Source organism: Pan paniscus, chromosome 14 (assembly GCF_029289425.2).
Source record: "Pan paniscus chromosome 14, NHGRI_mPanPan1-v2.0_pri, whole genome shotgun sequence".
Taxonomy (NCBI): domain Eukaryota; kingdom Metazoa; phylum Chordata; class Mammalia; order Primates; family Hominidae; genus Pan; species Pan paniscus.
Window position 1 is genome coordinate 102,184,445 of NC_073263.2, and position 20,509 is coordinate 102,204,953.

The 20,509-nt window shown below is 48.8% G+C and overlaps 1 protein-coding gene across 4 annotated transcripts in view; it reads right to left on the reverse strand.

Moving 5' to 3' along the window:
- Window positions 1-14,452, reverse strand: part of TMTC4 (transmembrane O-mannosyltransferase targeting cadherins 4) — a 70,168-nt gene extending 55,716 nt beyond the window's left edge. Inside the window, exons 1-5 of one of the 4 annotated variants that reach the window (XM_034936918.3) lie at window positions 14,318-14,445; window positions 9,931-10,140; window positions 8,156-8,371; window positions 3,802-3,917; window positions 2,544-2,760 (exon numbers count right to left, since the gene is read on the reverse strand). In XM_034936918.3, coding sequence (XP_034792809.1) covers window positions 2,544-2,760; window positions 3,802-3,917; window positions 8,156-8,371; window positions 9,931-9,933 — 552 coding nt within the window. In that variant the 5' untranslated portion in view covers window positions 9,934-10,140; window positions 14,318-14,445. Of the gene's footprint in view, window positions 1-2,543; window positions 2,761-3,801; window positions 3,918-8,155; window positions 8,372-9,930; window positions 10,141-14,317 lie in introns of those variants that run through there. The other 3 variants (XM_034936919.3, XM_063595851.1, XM_063595850.1) reach the window with 3 other exon arrangements.
- Between the last annotated feature and the right edge of the window lie 6,057 nt (window positions 14,453-20,509).

Consider the following 20,509-nt stretch of genomic DNA (forward strand, 5'->3'; position numbering starts at 1 on the left):
ACTGAGACAAATGGGGTAAACTGAGGCAGTTTACTAACCAAATCCCCATTGTCCTCATCTCACAGGGATCAATGTGGCTGGGGCTGCTGTGCCCAAGGCCAGCATTCAGGCCGCTGGCCCAGCCAGCCAGAAAGTGGGGCTGGCTCCTCGGTGTTGGTCAACACCTGGGAGGAGCTCGCCTGCCACCCATTTCCTTGGGTGTTCCACTCTTTGTATGTTTTTAAAGCTGGATTTTTTTTTTTTTTTTTTTTTAGACAGAGTCTTGCTCTGTTTCCCAGGCTGGAGTGCAGTGGCATGGTCTTGGTTCACTGCAGCCTCTGCCTCCTGGGTTCGAGTGATTCTCCTGCCTCACCCTCCCGAGTAGCTGGGACTACAGGGGCATACCACCATGCCTGGCTCATTTTTGTATTTTTAGTAGAGACGGTTTTTCGCCATGTTGGCCAGGCTGGTTTGGAACTCCTGACCTCAAGTGATCCACCTGCTTCGGCCTCCCAAAGTGCTGTGATTACGGGTGTGAGCCACTGCGCCTGGCCTAAAGCTGGAATTTTTAACTGCAGGGTAGGAGGTAACAGGGGAATGCAGACAGAAGGAAACTGAATACTATCTGCAGAAATGCTGAAAGGTAAATGTACAAAATATCTGTCTTACAATGCTAACTCTTAATTATCCACAAGTATTTCTTCAAATCTGAGTTTGAATGGATGTCATGGTGGGGAGGGGAAGAGAGAAAGAGGTTTTTCAAATGCTCCCTTTCCTCCTAGAGCTAGTCTGCCTCAGTTTCCTTTTAACCATCTGGAATGTGGAGTTTCAAGATTACCATGTTCCCAGGTTGCATTTACCTGGAATGTGCGTGTGTGTGAGAGAGAATGTGTGCGTGTGAGTGTGTACGTGTGTGTAAGCACATTCAGTTATACTTGTTGGCACTTGAAACCTTTTTATAAATCAACTTCTGAATATTTAAAATGAGAATTTAAGAAAACTTTCCTTGGCTAATAATTCAAGTATTTCATTTTGCTTTTAAGATCACGCTAAATTAGACGAGAAGGAAGACAGAATCAGTACTTCTCCAGTGAATCCCTCTCTTCCAGTCCCTTATTCAGGATCAATGGCTGCACTATATCTGGGTCCCAGAGAGAACTCAGATAGAAACAAAGTCTAATTCGGTCACAGTTATGTATAAAGAGCTTATAACTAAATTTTTACACAGCAGTCCCCAGCCTATTCAGCCCTTAATGTTCTCTGAATTTGCTGAGGTAAAAAACAAAGATTTAAAAAGATATCAGGAGGAGGGTGTGATAACAACTCCACAACACTCTTGATACTGAAGAATAGACAATTTACTAAAGTCAGATGCTAAAAACAGGACATCTGCTCAGCATCTTGAAACTTCAAGAAGCAACATGCAATTGGTTAAATGTAGATATTTCAATCCCTAAGAAACGAGAAGTCTACTGTGAGGGAAGTAATAAAGTGTATGTGATTATTTTAGGCACTTCGTGCTCACAGATTGAATGACTCCAGTCAAATCTTGTCCCTCAGCAAACATGCTGCCTTTTGCATTTTCAAAGGGTCCACATGGTGGTGCAGGGGGCGGTTCCTGACAACTTCACAAATGCCTAGTGAAATCCCAGCACAGCCTATTCCAAATACACAGAGGCAGCGCGATGGGATGGAGACGCAGCCTCCAGGCCTCCACTGAGGAGATGCTGATGTACTTGGTGTTGAACTGGAAAGCGGTGCCCGTACCCTGCTGGGGAGCTGCTGGTGAAGTCTCTCCACCCTCCTCCACCTCACCCTGTGTGATCCTCTCCCCCAGGTGATCAGGGTGAGGTGGAGGAGGGTGGAGAGACTTCACCAGCAGCTCCCCAGCAGAGTGCGGGCACCGCTTTCCAGTTCAATACCAAGTACATCAGCATCTCCTCAGTGGAGGCCTGGGAAGCCCAGAATTTAAGTCCTGCCCGACATCCACTTGCTCCTCACCCTGGATAAATTTTTATCCTGCCAGGCCGTTCCCTCATCCCTAAAGTGGAACTGTTGTACTAGCCCAGCTGATGTCACAGCGTTTTCATAACAAGCATGTTAAGCCTAAGAAAGGATTTTATAAATCACAAAGCTGTCAGTGAACACAGAAACACTGCATCAGACCCTCCACTGAAGAACAGTTCTTAGCCTCTGAACTTTAGACCCCGAAGTCCGGCAATATTTAACATCCGTGCCTTCACAGCTGGTGTTATCCTAGAAGCTAAACAGAAAGTATCACCAGAGATCACACCATACCTTATCACACAGTCTCCACCAATATGGTGCTCTGCATTTTTTTTTCACAAGAGATGTCTCTGCCCCAGACAGAATTGTTTCAAATGTCTGGCAGGGTATTTATGTAGTGTCCTTTCTATTTCTAGAGTATACTGTGGAGTAGACTTTCTCCAGCTCTGGAACCAAGATGGGTACATAAAGGGAGCCTGTTTTAGGAACCCAGGCGACATGGGGGTGTCATATCGCTTCTCACGTGCATACAGATGCCTCGGGCAGACGACACTTACACACTCGGTGTGCACAGGATGGACGGCAAACAGCAGCGCGGCCAGCAGGGACGCCCTGGGGGCGAGGTGCAGCCTCCGGCCTTTACTGGTGTACTGCAGGCCGCCAAACAGAACCGAGAAGACATCCACCATGAGGACAGAGATGCCACTGTGCAGGAGGATGTTGACCACGTGAAAGCCCACGGGGTGGAAGCCTCCCGAGAGGTAGTAGTTAATCCTGCAGAAACACAGGGTGTTCAGGGTACACGCGCAGCGGCATGCGGCAAGAAATGGCAAAGGTCTGGAGGAGAAGGCTTGTGTGTGGAAATATTAAAAGGAGAAGCGGAAGCCTTTGTGCCAGCTTGATAAAAACAGCATCAAGATAAATAATGCCTGTCGAGCTAAGAAGGTTGTGGAAAAGGTGGGAATGTAATTAACTACAGGGAAAAACGGATGAAACATATGTGTCCAAGGGGAGTGGCGCTGAAGCAACTTGCAGAGGAAAATCGAAAGGAAAGCTAGACGATGTTTTAAGTGCAGAAGGGGCAAGGCTGCAATCCAAGAAGATATAATATTCCACACACTACTCATGGTTACCCCCTAGGGACCTGGATTTAAGACAGTCTTATAACTTGCTTATCCTCCAAAAAAGGGCTCCTTATCAGTATGCCCACCAGCCTTCCCCCCAACGAAACACCCTCCGCTGGCAGGGATTCCTATTCTGACTGCTGCTCAGCTGCTGGTGGTTCCAATTCATCACTCCCATGCTCCTGTGGGCCGTCTACTCACAAGTGTTTAAGTGCACCCGAGGAGCAGGTATGGACGAGAACCTTTGTGAGGTAAATGCATCTATTCAGTGCAAGTGGCTCCCTGATTAACGGAGGGGGGATTGTTCTTAAGCAGCATATTGCTTTTGCATATTGACTTGGTAACAGTAGGAAGATTTATACCTTATTTATTTCTGTAGTGAAAAAAATCAGTTTCATCAGAGGCCCCATGATGCTTTCACTCATATTATTCCATTGGTGTTAACCAGCAAAGGGTCAAACCTCCAAGAACTGAGAAAAATATGAAACACCACCAATGTGCATGTCATCCTTCACAGGGGCCACGCTGGCCTTCTCTGCACCTAGAGACCCATGTATATGAGCAGCTCAGACCCCACCTGGAGCCACTGACTAGACTCCTGAATGCTGAGAACCTGGTGACACACACCTGTATCCAATGTCACACACAAGCTGGGAGTGACCTTCCCAGGCCCTTCAATGTCACAGCTTACCTGAAAGTCAGGACGGTGAGAGGCCGGTAGGACTTGTGGCTGGTGTTGCTGCTCAGTCTACTGCCCCAGAAGTCATGGTGCCACAGGTCCCCAAGGGGCGTTTCTGCTTGGAGGTCCTGCAGGGTCACAAAGGGGATGTTCTGGAGAAGGGTCTCCCATCAGCCCTAAGCCAAGCTCCTCCATCTCTCACCTGGGATGCAGTCAGGCCTCCTAGCGGGGATGCTGTGCCCAACATATTCTCTATGTTGATATCTCGAAATACACATGGGCTCACCCCACCAGGCTTCAAACACCGATCAGCTTTCACCCTCCTGGGACATAGCTGATATGCTGAAGGGGCTGTTGCAGACCCTGGCTTCCCCCGAACTCTGCAGGCCCATAGCTCTGGCGCTGTGCTTCTGCCAGCTCCCAACCCAGAGGCTCTGCACGTGCGGGTCACCCCTGGACAGTCACCCTCAACTCTTCACGGCTCAACTCCTTCCGCCATTCATCTCCCAGCTGCCCGGCTCTGCCCTTCCTGAGCTGATCCCATCCCTCTTCCATAGGCCTCTGGACATCTCACCCTGTCAAGCAATGCGTGGCACCCTGGTGACTTACAGTCACATGACTATTTGTCTGTGCCACTAGACTGGGCTCCATGAGGACTGGGCCACATCTGGGTTTGCTGGCTGTATACAGAAGGTGCTTAATACGTGTCAAATAAGTGGACCACACAGCTAAATAAGATCACTATTAACCTCTCATATCTATTAAATAAGGTAACTTACCAAAATGTCCCAGTTAAGTATGCATAAACATTTTTTTTAAGTTTCCATTTTTGATCATGAGCTAAGCAGACTATGAAATCCGAAGAAAAACCTTAATTTTTCCAGACAAATCACTAAATATTAAAAAAAACACTGTACCGCTCTTACTGCTGAGATAATTTGGTACTATACTACAGATGCTTAAAAATGCATTGTTTTACATTCAAAAGATGAAAGTAGATGGCTTAAATTGTGTCTAATGAGAAGAGAGGCAAACAAGGCACTGTGGTGGAGTAAGTAAGAAAAATGACAGATTAACTTTCTCTTTAAAGCATAATTAAACAGGAATGTTTTAGGGACTAGAAATTACAACATGCTCATCATTTCCCCGGGTTGTCCGTCAAGATTCTTCATCGCAGTAACCAAACTCTGATTAATTTAAACAAAAAGGGAATTCTTCAAAGGGGAGTTTGCAGCTCACAGACCCTCCCGTGGCCTAGAAAGCCAGGGCAGAGCCACGTGGCAGGAGCAAAACCACAAATCATGCTCCGGGCACCTCGCAGAGACTGCCCGGCTGCCTCTGGGCCCCCACCTCGCGTGACCAGTTCCTGACTCCAACAGGTGGGCGCACCTGATGGGACAGCCCGTCTGTACCAGCTCCCTAATCAAATCATCTTCTGAGCACCTAAGAACGCCCCAAACAGAAATGGGTCAAATGATGGGTGGCCCCAAAGAGCAACAAAGGTCCACACCCACCATGCGACTCAGCACTTGCGACTTAAGTGCTTGCTGACTCAAAGGGAAAGGCTTGAAAAGAGGTGACAGATGCAAAGCTGGTCACTGATGTCCACTGTTAAGGGTGACATTTGCTTCCATGGGGATCGGCTTCAGACGCCAGGAGCACACTGACCACTCCCCAAGAGCAGGTTAGAGATTCTGTGAAGGTCATGTGAGGCACCTGCTCCCTTCGTTGACTCAGTGACAAGCCTGGAAGCCTACCTTCTTCTACACTCTCACAGAAGTACCCGGTCAGCTGTGAAGGGCTTCGGCAGAGGATCTTTTCCTCCCTTTGAACAGGAAATGAACACCAACGAGGCTCTAAATATTTGATTAAGTGGAGCCTCCACAGCAGGGTGTGCTACAGAAAGAAAGGTCAATTCTTCCTCATAATGATTTATGGAAAAGATGTATTGTGTCTAAAATTCCCCCTAACTCCACTGTCTCAAAGAAGATCATCATCTCAAGGAACAAAAAAGGCAACTCCACACCGCAAGGAAGCATCTGGAAAACAGTCTCTAACATCACTAAAATCCAGTAACAGCCTGTTTCACATTACGGTAGGCACAGTGCCAATGAACGGAGGAGTGCCTTTCATTAACCAGGAAAAGAAAAAGGGAGGGCTAGCAAGTTAACAAAAGGGGCACAGTGTGAGGCTCCCAAAAACACTGCCAAGACCATGCTCAGCAGAACCACGAAATGGCTTCATCTGCCTCACCTCACAGAACGAACGAGAATTACACCCAGACACCGGGGCCTCCACATACAACACGGCTCGTGTTTTTCTTCTTCCTGGCTGACCATCATTTTTCAACACGGTTTCTGAATTAACACTTTATATGTCTTCTGCTTTACACAAGTGGAAGAGTCAAGATATTCTCACCAAAATGAATAATGGAATTTAAATAATAAAACTGTATCTTTGTGAGAAAAGCAGTTCTGTGGCCATTAAGCCACCAATCTGTGCTGGGCATGGTGGCTTGCGCTTGTTATCCCAGCACTTTGGGAGGCCAAGGTGGGAGCATCGCTTCAGGCCAGGTGAGGTCAACCAGGCAACACAGTGAGACTCTGTCTCTACAAAAAAATTTTAAAAATCAGCTGGGCGTGGTGGTGCATGACTGTAATCTTAGCTACTCGGGAGGCTAAGATGGGAGGATGGCTTGAGCCCAGGCATCGGAGGCTGCAGTGAACTATGACTGCACCACTGCACTCCAGCCTGGGCAATAGAGTAAGACCTTGTCCCCATCTCATGAAAAAGCCACCAGTTTGACACAGTTGTGTAGAGTTACTTAGTTCTTTTAAGCATGGTTTAAAAAAGAACTGAAACAGAATCATCTACAGTAACTGCTGAGTGAATGTGAGGAAAATTACAAATGAAGAACTTGAATTAAAAATAAATATTGGCTGGGTGTGGTGGCTCACACCTGTAATCCAGAACTTTGGGAGGCCAAAGTAGGCAGATCATCTGAGGTCAGGAGTTCGAGACCAGCCTGGCCAACATGGTGAAACCCCATCTCTACTAAAAAATACAAAAATTAGCCAGGCATGGGATGCCTGTAGTCCCAGCTACTTGGGAGGCTGAGGCAGAAGAATTGCTTGAACCCCGGAGGCGGAGGTTGCAGTGAGCCAAGATCGTGACACTGCGCTCCAGTCTGGGCAACAGAATGAGACTCTGTCTCAAAAACAACAACAACAACGAAAACCCATTAAAACATTAAAAATGATATAGTGTGTGCCCTCAAAATGGAGATCAATTGCAATATTATATCACAAATAAAATATATGCAAATCAGCCATGTTGCCCCCATACAATACATGCTTGTCATACAGAGAGTTCTTCTCAACATTTTCAGCATGAAAATGACTTTATACTTATTTGGTAGAATCCATAACTTCAAATTTTTAAGAGCATTCAACAGTGTTACAAAGAGTTGCTCTAATTATATCTAGTAGGGAGCTAAATGTGTATATTCCTCTAAGTCTTCTTCACTGGCTAAGGAACACACATAAAATATCTTCTGAATAACAGATTGTTGAGAGGCTCTAACTTGTGCCATTTCCGAGTTCTTTCTCCTCTGGGCCTTGCCTGCTTCTGCATTTCTTGCTCTGGTTTTTAGCCTGCTTGAATCTTTTTCATCTTTTCCCACAAACCTCTTTCTTCTGCCCTAACTCTGGGTAGAGAGTGGAAAAAGATTACCATTTTTCCTGCACTGATACATAGCAACCACTGGTAAGCAAAATTGACTGGGATTCTGCAAGTTCAGCAACACCGAATCTCCAAACACGAAACAAGCAGGAACTGCAGCGCCCATGGGCAGCACATTCCTCCTGCCCCAGCAGCTGTCAGCAGGCTGTCCCGACAGTCTCGGAGAAGGACAAAGCGGCAGCCAGCTCCCTGCCTGCTGCTGAAGATGCACCTTCCGGCAGGTGATCACACCCGTCCATCACTGCAGCAAATGCATGATGGGTTTTGTTTTTTTTTTTAACAACTGTGGAAATGTTTCGCAAAATCTGGAATACTAAGTCTGCAACACCCTGCAATGCCCTTGCCTTGTAATCTTAGAATAACGGCCTCTTTGATCCATATGTGGACTGGAGCTCTTGAGGGGAGTGCCTGAGCTGAGGCAGGGGTTCAGAACCTTGGTGCCAGCAATAAGAAAGGCACTAAATCATGGAGGTGATGTTGAAAAGAGAGAAAAATCGAGAGCACCATCAGGGCCCAGGCCAATGCTTAACCTACATTCCACAGAGAACAATGCAACACATACTTAGATGATTACTGAGACACAGTTGGGCAGTTAAGTTTACCAGAAAAGAGTTGAGATACAAACCTTATTGTTAACAATAGCTTCTGAGTCATCAAAGACAAAGTCTCCATCATAGCTGCGTGCAAAACACACAATGGCAACCGATCCCACTACTAACTTAGCCCAGAATGGAGGAAGAACAGAAGATGGAAGAATGTGATCCAAATCAGTGTCCAACACGGCCATTCTGAAAACTGCAGGTTGGTGGCTCCCGGCTCCAGCATTATGCTGGTTAGGAATCTGCAGGAAAAACAACACCGTATAAATATTCATCAACACTGGTAGGACCGTTTCTGCAGTGGGCACCGTGAGTAAGAGCTAGATAGTCATTTATGCTATGATTTTATAGGATGTGATCAGTAACAATTTGAAGCTGTGCTTCCCAAACTTTAGTGGGCAGAAAAGTCACATGGGACACATGCAGATTCCTGGGTCCGACCACAGGATCTATCAAATCAGATGCCCTTTGGTTTCTGATGCCGGAATATCGTTTAGAAATACGAATGTAATGGTATCCTCATCAACCCCACAAGGCAAATCATTTTTAATCGTCCTTGAACCAGTTTACAAAGTTTAAAAAAAAAGTTACCATCTTACCTCATCCAATCCAGAAAAATTAATAGTCATTGTTGGGTTTTAGCACACCGTGTGTGTGGCGGGGGAGAGGGTCGTGTGTAAAACACAATCCTGCTTCTGAAAGAGCTTATGGTCTATTTGTAGCATTCAGGCTCACAGGCCAGGGAGCTGAGACTCTGACACAGAGACAGGGGAGTCGAACAGAGAAATCCTAAGGCGGGGCACAGGATCGAATGCTGGGTTCCTAGGCTACTGGCTCAACACAGAGGACAGACAGAGGAAATGACTGGTGGGGACAATATCTTGTCCCAGAAAAGGCTGAGCCATACAAAGGAAAGGAAGGGAGGCTATTCTGTGTGAGGATATGACCTTCAATCCTGGTGAAAGAGTCAAGATAAAAATATATCCTATTTTGAACTTTTCTTTCAAATGGGCATAATGTTTCTCGCCGGGGATGCCTGTGCCTCATCCTTGCCATGTGTTAGTTGTGCGGCCCTGTGCACAACCCCTTTCCTCTCTGAGCCCACCCCCTGCGGCCCTCTGCAAAGCATCTTAACGCCCAGTGGTGAGCGGTGCCTAACAGCTTCCCGCCTTGGAATTCGCCAAAACAAATCTCAACCTCTCCCCAAACTCACAGTTTTATCTGTCCCCATTCCCACCACATCCTGGACAGGTGCTTTCTTTGGATTTACCAGATCAGGTTTGGGTAAGACTGCTCGGTTCTGACCTGGGGTACCTCTGGGCAACTTACTTGACCTCTCTGGGCCTGTTTCCTCAACACTAAAATGGGGATGGTAAGAGTGCCTACCTTCTAGAGTTGTCATGAGGGTTAAATAGGATTCCCAGCACTGCCTGGCTGTAATGAAGGCTCAGGGGAGGCCAGCTACTATTACTAATACTTTCTTCCAGAAGGCTGAAAGCAGAGGCACAGAATGATTTTCTGTGGGAAATCCCTTTTAGTATCTGGTTGATTGGTACCGAGGCTCCTGTCTTTACTAAGGGACCTGGACCCTGTTCTTTTCCTGCTGAGATGAAAGAGAATTCCAGCCCCCTGATTGGGAAGGCAGTTTGGATGTATTCGTTTCTGGATCTCTAAGTGGATACCCCAGATTATGGAATCAATAAGAAGCCAGCCAAATAGGCCACCTGAAGTCACAGGCATCTTTCTATAGCCTTCTGTCTGAGTGAAGATGGAGACAGATCCAACAGGCAACGGGACACACCATTCCATGGTGATGCTGTCCCCTTCCAGGGGCCAGAAGGAGGCTCAGATTTACAATCCAGAGATGAAACAGGCCGCAACTCTTCCACTGCTTGTCTCTCGAGCCTCACAGCCTGGCATACGGCATGCTCTCATCAAGTGCTGGGGGAATACTGCAGCTACTTTTCTTTTCCAGTCAAAGGATAAACCACTTCTCGAATCTAAATTACAACTGCAAACACAACACAGGTTAGCACACAGGCCCCAACCTCTATGCTTACATTTCAGCTAAAGAAATTACTCCTGCTACTTAAAAAACAACAAATCAAGGCTGGTTGCAATGGCTCACGCCTGTAATCCCAGCACTTTGGGAGGCTGAGGCCGGTGGATGGCTTGAGCCCAGAGGTTCGAGACCAGCCTGGGCAACAAGGTGAAAGCCCTTGTCTACAAAAAAAAATACAAAAATTAGCTGAGTGTGGAGGCGCATGCCTGCAGTCCCAGCTACTCAGGAGACTGAGAGGTGCGAGTATTGCTTGAGCCCAGGAGTTCCAGGCTGCAGTGAGCTGAGATCACACCTCGGCTCTACAGCATGGGCAACAGAGTGAGACCCTGTCTCAAACAACAACAAAGCCCAACAAAGCCAAATACTGAATAGTTAGGAAGATACTATGATTTAACATGGGGAGAATAAGAAAATTTAGAAAATTAAATGTGAAGGAAAACAAATAATGTATAGCAATTTTAAATGCACAATAGAGTCATGAGCTGACAAAAGGTCATGTAACCGGTTTTGACGTTATCTGTTTTATTGTTTCAATAGTGAATTTATTGGCTCATGCAATATATTTTTGGAGATGGCGTCTTGCTATGTTGCCCAGACTAGATTCAACTTTTGGGCACAAGTAATCCTCCTGCCTCGGTCTCCCAAGTAGCTGGGACTATAGGAGTGTGCCACTGAGCCTGGATATTATCTGCTTCAGGCCCAAATATTTGAAAATTATTTCACAAACGTTTGTCAAGGTTCAAATGGCCTTCTAAGTAGAATACTAAATCAGGAAATACTTTGTGCTCCTAAATTAGCGACTGTACCTCAGATTGCTTAGAACATAAACGTGTTCTAAGCAATATGTTCTAAGCATAATCATGTTCCAAGACACAGCCCCAGGATATATAAGGCAGACTGTGGACCACACCATCAACGAGATGCCCTGGTAGGAGGCCAGGTCCAGACTCTTGGGAAGTCAAGTGGATGGCTGACTCAGTGGATCTCAGATGATCTCCTCTGCTCTTGCAGGGACAGCAGGAAACCTGGCCTACCTCCAATGCCCCTGCCCCCACATCATTTCCCAGTTCTGGCTGGCTCTCCCCTCCTTGCTGTGACTCCCCTGCTTCTCTATCTCAGGGGGCTCCTTCTCCTTTCTCCAAGGCCTCCCACTTCTTTGCTGCCACTGAAAATACTCACAAATGCTCTTTTCTTTGAAGGGATTTACTGTTAACGTACATAGTGGAACAGTTTGGAAAATGCCTTTCACTAGCAAACGCAAAAAAGAAAAAAAAAAAGTTACAATTTGTTAGAAAGCCAGGCAAAGTGATCAGTCTAGTCCAGTGGTTGAGACCAAAGGCTCTGGTGACGGACAAACCTGGACTTGCCGGCTGCACGACCTTGAACTGCTTAGTCTTTCTAAGAATCAGTTTCCTCACTGGCACAACATAGTACCACCACTACTTTCTTCAGAGGGTGGTGGTAAAGATTAAAGGAGAAAATGTATGCAAACAACTAGTTCTCATTATTGTTAGATTTTGGAGAAATTAGCCGCTGCTTCCTAGTCCCTGACTGCCTGTCTCGGGCACACCCATGTTGCCAGTGTTTATTCCTGCAGATGGGCTGGGCACTAGGGCCAGCAGTAGCCCATCGGGTGACCTGGTGCGATTGAGAAAGGCGGACCCTTCTTTTGGGCAGACCCAGGGCACATGGCTTCCTTGGTCAGGTGTCTGGCACAAACTGTACAACCATGCACAGTGACCTTGTTGCCAACTCTCCTTCCTCCAACACTAAACGACTTCTGTTCCTCAATGACCTGAGCCAGGCCTGGCACTCAGTTAAAAGAAGCCCTGTCTGAGCAAGGTGGCAGAGACGGGGGACCACCCTCTCTACATCCCTTCCCCCCCTTTTTTGAACAGGGTTTCACTCTGCCACTCAGGCTGGAGTATAGTGGTATGATCATAGCTCACCACAGCTTCACCTTACTGGGCTCAAGGGACCCTTCCACCTCAGCCTCCCAAGTAGCTGGGACTGTAGGCATATGCCACCATGCCTGGCTATTTTAAATATTTTTTTGTAGAGACAGGGTCTCACTATGTTGCCCAGGCTGGAATCAAACTCCTGGCTTCAAGCGATCCTCCTGCCTCGGCCTTCCAAAGCATGGGGATTACAGGTGTGAACCACCGTGCCCGGCCTCCACCGTTTTTTACAGTCAGGACATGAAATAGGAAAGGATGCTCTGTTTTCTTCCAGATGGGCCCTAGGTTGAACTTTCTGGTCCCTCTTCTCCACATGATGTCCTGCCTGGGCTCCCTGGCTCCTCTGCCATAGCTGGATCGTTAGTTCACCTTATGAAGCAACAAAAAGAGAGACCCACTGTGGCCTCTGCTACAGGCCAAGCAGAGGGCACAACCCAGGAGGAATGAAGTCAGTGTTCTGCTCGCTACCTGACTCCTGCGACAGAATCAACTGGCCCCTCAACAGGGGCTGAATCTGGAACAAAGCAGAGGTCCCTTAATCCTACAATTTCTCAGACTTCTCATATCGAGCCTCTGTTTTCAGGAGGTTAAATTAATCATCAGTGAGAAGGCCAAAAAAACCCCACACAGGGACCCCAGAAAAACAAATGTCATCCAGCTGTGAACCATGAGGACCCAATGACAGCTGACACGGCAGCCTGGACTGCGGTAAACAGAATGGCGAGACCAAACCTAAATGTTTCCCCCTTGGAAAAATTAGCAGCAGCCACCTACAGAAGAATATTCCCCTCCATGCATCCAGGGGCCTGCTGACCTCTGCCCAGCCTTTCTACCTCATCTGTAACATTCAATCACATAGCCAGCCATCCTCTGCACGCTGAGAGGTGACAGCGCCTCTGGGAATCAGATTAGAGAACACAATCGTTTGTGACCCTGCATCCCTGGGCCTGGCAGTTTCCTGACTGATCAGACCCTGGGCCCCTCAAGGCAGGGGGGCGCGAGCCACCACCACCGCCCTCCTCCGTGCAGTGCTGAATACATGCTACTGAAGGCTAAGGTATCGTCCTGCTGTGACGGCCTTCCCATTTTATAATTCAGTAGCGCACGAGGGCCATGGCTGCCTATAGCAAGAATGTGTGTGGTTTGATATTCACAGTTCCACTGTCCCAGAAAGTTTCCAGTTTGCTAGCTTGTAGCGATTTCCCCTATCTAGGTGCACTGGCCGTGATTTTACCCCACTCCATCTGGGGCGCGCCCGGCGCAGACAGGACCGCAGAGAAAGGGGACAGGGAGGGGACCTAGTCAGTCCCTACTATAACTGTTTCTCAAGACATTCTCCCCATGCATTTGCTCTCCCGGGGAAAGAGCGAAGTGTGGGATGACTCATAGTGGCTAGATCGTTCCTCTAACTCCTCCCTTCTTTTGTGTGTGGTTTAAAAAAAAGAAAAACACACACGCAGCCCATAGCCACAACATCAACAAGACCAGAAGCCCCGCAGAGTTCGCAGGAGGTGCGCAGTGGCTGCGTCACCTGCTCGGCTTCCCCAAACTCCGAGCCCACGCCGGGAAGCGGCGGCTCGGTGGCCCCGGGCGCCCGGGCCGGTGGCCCCGCGCTCGCGCCGCTCCACTCCGCAGCCGAGCGTGGAGTAGCAGGCGCTCGCGGCGCGGCGGGGGAGCCGCCGCGGAACCCAGGGCAGGCGGCCAAGCGGCCCGGCTGTGTCCAGCCATCGCCTGCGCCGCGGCCAGCTGGCGGCCAGGCGCGGGGCCCCGCGGCCAGATGGCCGCTCCGGGGACGCGCCGCAGGCGCCGGGTGCGCCCGGGCCGAGGGAGCGCCGGCGCGGCTGTGCAGGCAGGGGCTGGGGGCGGCGACCTCTGCCCGGGCGGAGGAGCTCAGGGGCCCGAGCGCGGCGCGGGCAGGCGGGGCGCGCAGCCTCCACGCCGCGCCCTTTGTCCCATGTGCGGCTCACACAGGGGCCCGCGTCCCCCGTGACCCCGGCCCGGGCCGCAGCTCAGGTCCCGGAACCAACTCCTCCAGCAGCGCCGCTCTGGCCCGGGCCGCCGTGCGGGGCTCGGGACACGGCGGCAGCGGGGAACCCGCGCCCGCTCCGCGTCCAACTCCGCTCGCCCCGCGGCGCGCTCGGCCCTGCAGGGGCCGCCCCGCGCGTTACCTGCAAGGAGCCTGAGCCCCGGCCGCATCTCCCTCCCGGGTGCGGAAACTCTGGCGGCTCCAGGCGCCCGCCCGGACCTGGCAGGGGGAGGGGCCGCCCGCCGACCCCTCCCGCCGCGCACCCGACCCCCCCGCGCCGCGCCTCCCGCAGCTCCCCACGCGCGCGGGCGCCCCCCAGCACCAGTCTCGGCCCGCCCCCTCCGCCCGACCATTGGCTGCTGCTCCCGTCACTTTCAGGCCACAGCCAAGTCCCTCCTCAGCTCATTGGCGGACGCGCCGGTGACGTCAGGCCAGGGGGCGCTAGTCGGCGGCGAAGGAGGCGCAGGGACAGACGGACCCGGCGGGAGAGGAGGAAGCCGGGTTGTGGGCGCGGAGCTGAGGCAGAGGCGGGGCCGGGGCGGGAAGGGGCGGCCCCAGCTGGGTCGGGCGAGGCTGGCTGCGGGAAACCGAGTGAGCCCTCGCTCTTCCTCCGGGGTCCGCGCGCGGGACCCTATTTCTGGCCTGTCTCGCGCTTCGCCTGCCCGGTGGTCTCCACGCTGGGACTGCGGCGTCCTCGCAGAACAGCCAGAACTCCACTTCTTCCTGTCCGGGAGGAGTTGTTTAAAACATGCGTATCTCCACCTTCTGCTTCTTAGAACAGAACTGACTGAAGCCGTGTTCTTCCTGCCGAGACCATGCTGCCCCATCGACCCTGCTGCGGCCAGAGCCACCCAGGGCGGGCCCACTCACCGCAGGCTCGGGCCACTTGGTTCCAAACCTCCACTCCCATCCAGGGGCCCGGCACACCCACCACACTCCCACTCTCAGAGGTCTTTGCCGCCTGCTTCAGGAGAAAAGAGAAACTTCCACTTTCCACCGGCAAAACTGCACACCTGCTCCCTCCATCACCGAGCCCCCCCACCTTCTGTTTTTCCAGTATCGGAGAATCCGATCCGTTGCTCCCTCTGGACTGGAATCCGTATCCTCGGCATTTCATCATTCCAAGATTCTCTACTCCACGTACCCTTGCTGCCACCCTCTTCTACTTTCCATCGCTGAAGTTGGTGAAAGAGGCGCCTGCCCCCAGTTTTGTGGTCTCTCAACTCCACGTGTTCGTTTTCACACTCGGTGAAATTGCCTTTTTAATTGTCGCAAGTAGCATCCACATCACTAAAGTCAGGACACTCTCCTTTCTCGTGTTACCTGATCTGAGCAAAATTCCTTCTTTCTCCTTAAAACACGTCTTCCTGTGGCGGGGGTGCTCCACTTTCCTGTCTGTCCCCAGTCTTGGCGTGCTTGTCTACTCTGGGTGACCACCAAATAACAGAGTTTTCAAGGTCTCAGACCTTTCCTCTTACTCCACAATTTTTCCCTGAATGATTTAACCTGCTGTCAACATTTAAATCAATATATCCCAAATTTGCAACTCTAATCTTTGCTTCTCTGAGCTCCAAATCCGTTTATCTAGCTTCCTATTCAGCTACTCCTGGTAACAAGCACCTCAAATGGAACCCATCCAAAACTGAATGCGTCCTTTCCCTGCTTGCTTTCAACTCCCTGTCTCCCTGTGAGAGTGAAGACACCACCATCCAGTGTTTCCCAAACTCTGCCTTCACCTCGGCATCTAACAAATCGCCAAGATTCTACTTCCTAAATAACTCTGAAGTCTGTCCACTTCCTACCATTTCCAGTATTACGTATCATAATGTGCTTACTGCACATGCGTTTTCCCGGCCCACACTCAGTGATGTCTCGTTGGTAGACTGTAATGGGCCATGGTCGAAGTATTTACACCATGGAAATTAGCCAACATTATGAATCATGAATCAGGCATCGATTTGTTTTGCTGATTGTCTCTAGACTTCCGAAAGTGATGGGGAAAATGTTAATAATGTAGATTAAACTTAAAAATGTGTTTAGTGCTGAAACAAGATTGCAGTTTAATGAGTTTATACAAGGGTAAGAAGTAGTTTAACAGACCACATATCAGATTTAAGGACAATAAATTTGTTGGCAAAAAGTGGATCGGTATGTAATTTCACTAGTCACATCATGGTTGAGTTACAAGCATTGGATGGATTCAGATACAAGCCTTTGGCAAAAAGGAACCAAAGCTTTCTGTGAGAATCAGTCAAGTAGATAGAACTGACAATAAAGAGTGTCTGCCTTTTACTTGTGTGTTATTTATTACACATCCTTTATATCAGAAACATTTATAAGACACATATGGTTGTATATATAGGTGGAAATAAAAAGCAGATGAGATTTTAGTCAGGTTTTTTTTTATACTTTTAAGTTCTAGGGTACATGTGCAGAACGTGCAGGTTTGTTACATAGGTATGTATGTGCCATGTTGGTTTGCTGCACCCATCAACTTGTCATTTACATTAGGTATTTCTCCTAATGCTATCCCTCCCCCAGCACCCCACCCCCTGACAGGCACCGGTGTGGGTGTGTGAGGTTCCCCACCCTGTGTCCATGTGTTCTCATTGTTCAACTCCCACCTATGAGTGAGAACATGCGGTGTTTGGTTTTCTGTCCTTGTGATGCTTTGCTCAGAATGATGGTTTGCAGCTTCATCCATGTCCCTGCAAAGGACATGAACTCATCCTTTTTTATGGCTGCATAGTATTCCATGATGTATATGTGCCACAGTTTATTAATCCAGTCTATCACTGATGGACATTTGGGTTGGTTCCAAGTCTTTGCTATTTTAAATAGTGCTGCAATAAACATACGTGTGCATGTGCCTTTATAGTAGTGTGATTTGTAATCCTTTGGGTATATACCCAGTAATGGGATTGCTGGGTCAAATGGTATTTCTAGTTCTAGATGCTTGAGGAATAGCCACACTGTCTTCCACAATGGTTGAACTAGTTTACGCTCCCACCAACAGTATAAAAGCGTTCCTGTTTCTCCACATCCTCTCCAGCATCTGTTGTTTCCTTAATTTTTAATGATCGCCATTCTAACTGGCATGAGATGGTATCTTATTGTGGTTTTGATTTGCATTTCTCTGATGGCCAGTGATGATGAGCATTTTTTCATGTGTCTGTTGGCTGCATAAATGTCTTCTTTTGAGAAGTGTCTGTTCATATCCTTTGCCCACTTTTGGATGGGGTTGTTTTTTTCTTGTAAATTTGTTTAAGTTCTTTGAAGATTCTGGATATTAGCCCTTTGCCAGATGGGTAGATTGCAAACATTTTCTCCCATTCTGTAGGTTGCCTGTTCACTCTGATGATAGGTTCTTTAGCTGTGCAGAAACTCTTTAGTTTAATTAGATCCCATTTGTCAATTTTGGCTTTTGTTGCCATGGCTTTTGGTGTTTTAGTCATGAAGTCTTTGCCCATGCCTATGTCCTGAATGGTATTGCCTAGGTTTTCTTCCAGGGTTTTTATGGTTTTAGGTCTAACATTTAAGTCTTTAATCCATCTTGAGTTACTTTTTGTATAAGGTGTAAGGAAGGGATCCAGTTTCAGCTTTCTACATATGGCTAGCCAGTTTTCCCAGCACCATTTATTAAATAGGGAATCCTTTCCACATTGCTTGTTTTTGTCAGGTTTGTCAAAGAGATGGAGACTCGCTGTGTTGCCCAGGCTGGAGTGCAATGGTGCAATCTCAGCTCACTGCAACCTCCACCTCCCAGGTTCAAGTGATTCTTCTGCCTCAGCCTCCCAAGTAGCTGGGATTACAGGCACCCGCCACCATGCCCAGCTAATTTTTGTATTTTTAGTAGAGACGGGGTTTCACCAGGTTGGCCAGGCTGGTCTCGAACTCCTGACCTCAGGTGATCCACCCGCCTCGACCTCGTAAAATGGTGGGATTACAGGTGCGAGCCACCACGCCTGGCCTAGTCAGTTTTATTATTGTCAACTATCTATAGACAATGCACCCCTTACTTCCTGCCTTCAGGATGGCTTGCCCCCCCACGGCCCCTCTTGGTGGGCTCCTGCTTCCCAGTACTCTTAGATTGAAGGCCTCAATCTTTCATGATCTGCAATGCCACAGCATGATCAGGCTGCTTGCCTGCTGCTCCTGAGTCATCTCATGCCTCTGTCTCCTGCATTCCCTAGGCCCCAGCCATGTTGGCCTTCTTGCATCCTCTGGTGTGTTCTGAGCTCATTTCCTTCCTGGGCTGTGCACGTGCACCTGCAGCGCTCCTTCCTATCCTCCTCCATGACACCTGGCTACCTCCAATTTAGAGGTCTCCAACTCCCCAGGGCCGCGGATGGTTACCTGTCTATGGCTTGTTAGGAACCCGGGCAGCACAGCAGGAAGTGAGCCTGCCAAGCGAGCAGTACCATCTGAGCTCCACCTCCTGTCAGATCAGCAACGGCATTAGATTTTCGTAGCAGTGGGAACCCTACTGTGAACTGTGCATGCGAGGGACCTAGGTTGCAAGCTCCTTATGAGAAAGAATCTAACTAATGCCTGATGATCTGAGGTGGAACAGTTTCCTCCCGAAACCATCACCCCAACTCTGTCCATGGAAAAATTGTCTTCCACGAAACTGGTCCCTGGTGCCAAAAACGTTGGGGAGCAACCTTTTGCTGCCCTAATTCATTCTTCAGGTCACTACTCAAGTGTCACCTCCTCTGAAAACCCTTCCCTGAATTATCTCCCCAAACACATGTAGGTCCATTTGTATATACTCTCATAGCTTTTATTAAAACTGTAATTAACTGACAGTGTGGCCATTTGTGTAAAGTCTATCTCCAACTATCTCACTAGACTGTAAGTGCCATGAAGGCAAGACCCATGTCTGTGTAGTTAACTCCTGCACCCCTGCAGCTACCGTGCCTACCACACAGCAGGCATTTAACAAGGTATCTCCCAGAGAAGCACAACTCTTAAAGTCGCGTTACATGTTATTGGCAATGCTGGAGTTAGAATCAGAGTCTCCTGACTTTATCCAATGTTCTTTTGTTCTGTAAATTGCAAAGCCAGCCATGACCAAAATGATATAACACTGTGTGCCAAGCACAGGGGCAGGCTCTGTGGAGAAGGTAAAGGTAAGCATGACACTGATTCCACCTCTTACAATCTTATGGTTTAGTGAGAAGGATAAGACGCAGAGAAAATTTCCCTGTTCCTGTTCCACTACACTGACCATAACCCCTTGCCCCGATCATGCCTTCTGCATGTGACAGCAACCCCCAGCCCCTTGGACAGGAGCTCTGGGGTTGCTGTCACACATGGAAGGAGTGATGGTGGTGGAACACTCAATGTGCTCCAGGCACTGTGCTTGTGTTATTTAATTCTCATAAAAGTTTTGGCCAGGCACAGTGGCTCAAGCCTGTAATCCCAGCACTTTGGGAGGCCGAGGTGGGCAGATCACTTGAGATCAGGAGTTTAAGACCAGCCTGGCCAACATGGTGAAACCCCATCTCTACTAAAAATACAAAAAAAAAAAAAAAAGTAACTGGGTGTGGTGGCGGGCACCTGTTATCCCAGCTACTTGGGAGGCTGAGGCAGGAGAATCGCTCAAACCTGAGAGGCAGAAGTTGAAGTTAGCCAAGATCACACCACTGCACTCCAGCCTAGGTGACACAGCAAGACTCTGTCTCAAAAAACCCAAAACCAAAACAAAACATAACTTCTGCCAAGTGCATATCATCATCCTCATCCTACAGATGAGGAAGGAAGCACAGAGGTCTGGGGTTAAGCAGTCAGTACTTTACTCAATGAAGCCAAGATTGGGCACACAACCAAGGGATGTAGCCAGAGAGTTAAAGAACCCCCACCTGCCTAATAAGATTATGTTGGACTGGAAAGAACTGGAACAAATAAGAGAGTACATATTGTCTTGTCTCCCCATACCTTCTCCCTTGTGAAGAGCAGATGTCAAAAGTTGTTGTTGGGAGATGAGCCATTTGAGACTTTGGGGATAACTACTTTCAGTTAGTTTGGTTGTAGATTTGGAGGTGGTTGAAATGTTTTGGTGTCTAAGAAGTCTTTGGGCTCTGAAATGTGCACACAGGTGCACTGTAATTTGCATGAATAGAGCCCTCTGGAGTTGGGCAGGGCACAGCTCTCCCAGGTGCACACAGCTTCCCTGGACTTGGAGGACTCCTTTCATGAGATCCCCTCAGCCCTAGGAGAATGTAAGGGGACTCTCAGGTTTCCTTCTTGCTTGCCACCCCTGTTCACCAGATAGAAATTCCATCAAGAAACAGCATGTACAGTGACAGCAGCAACAACCCTCACCGTATAC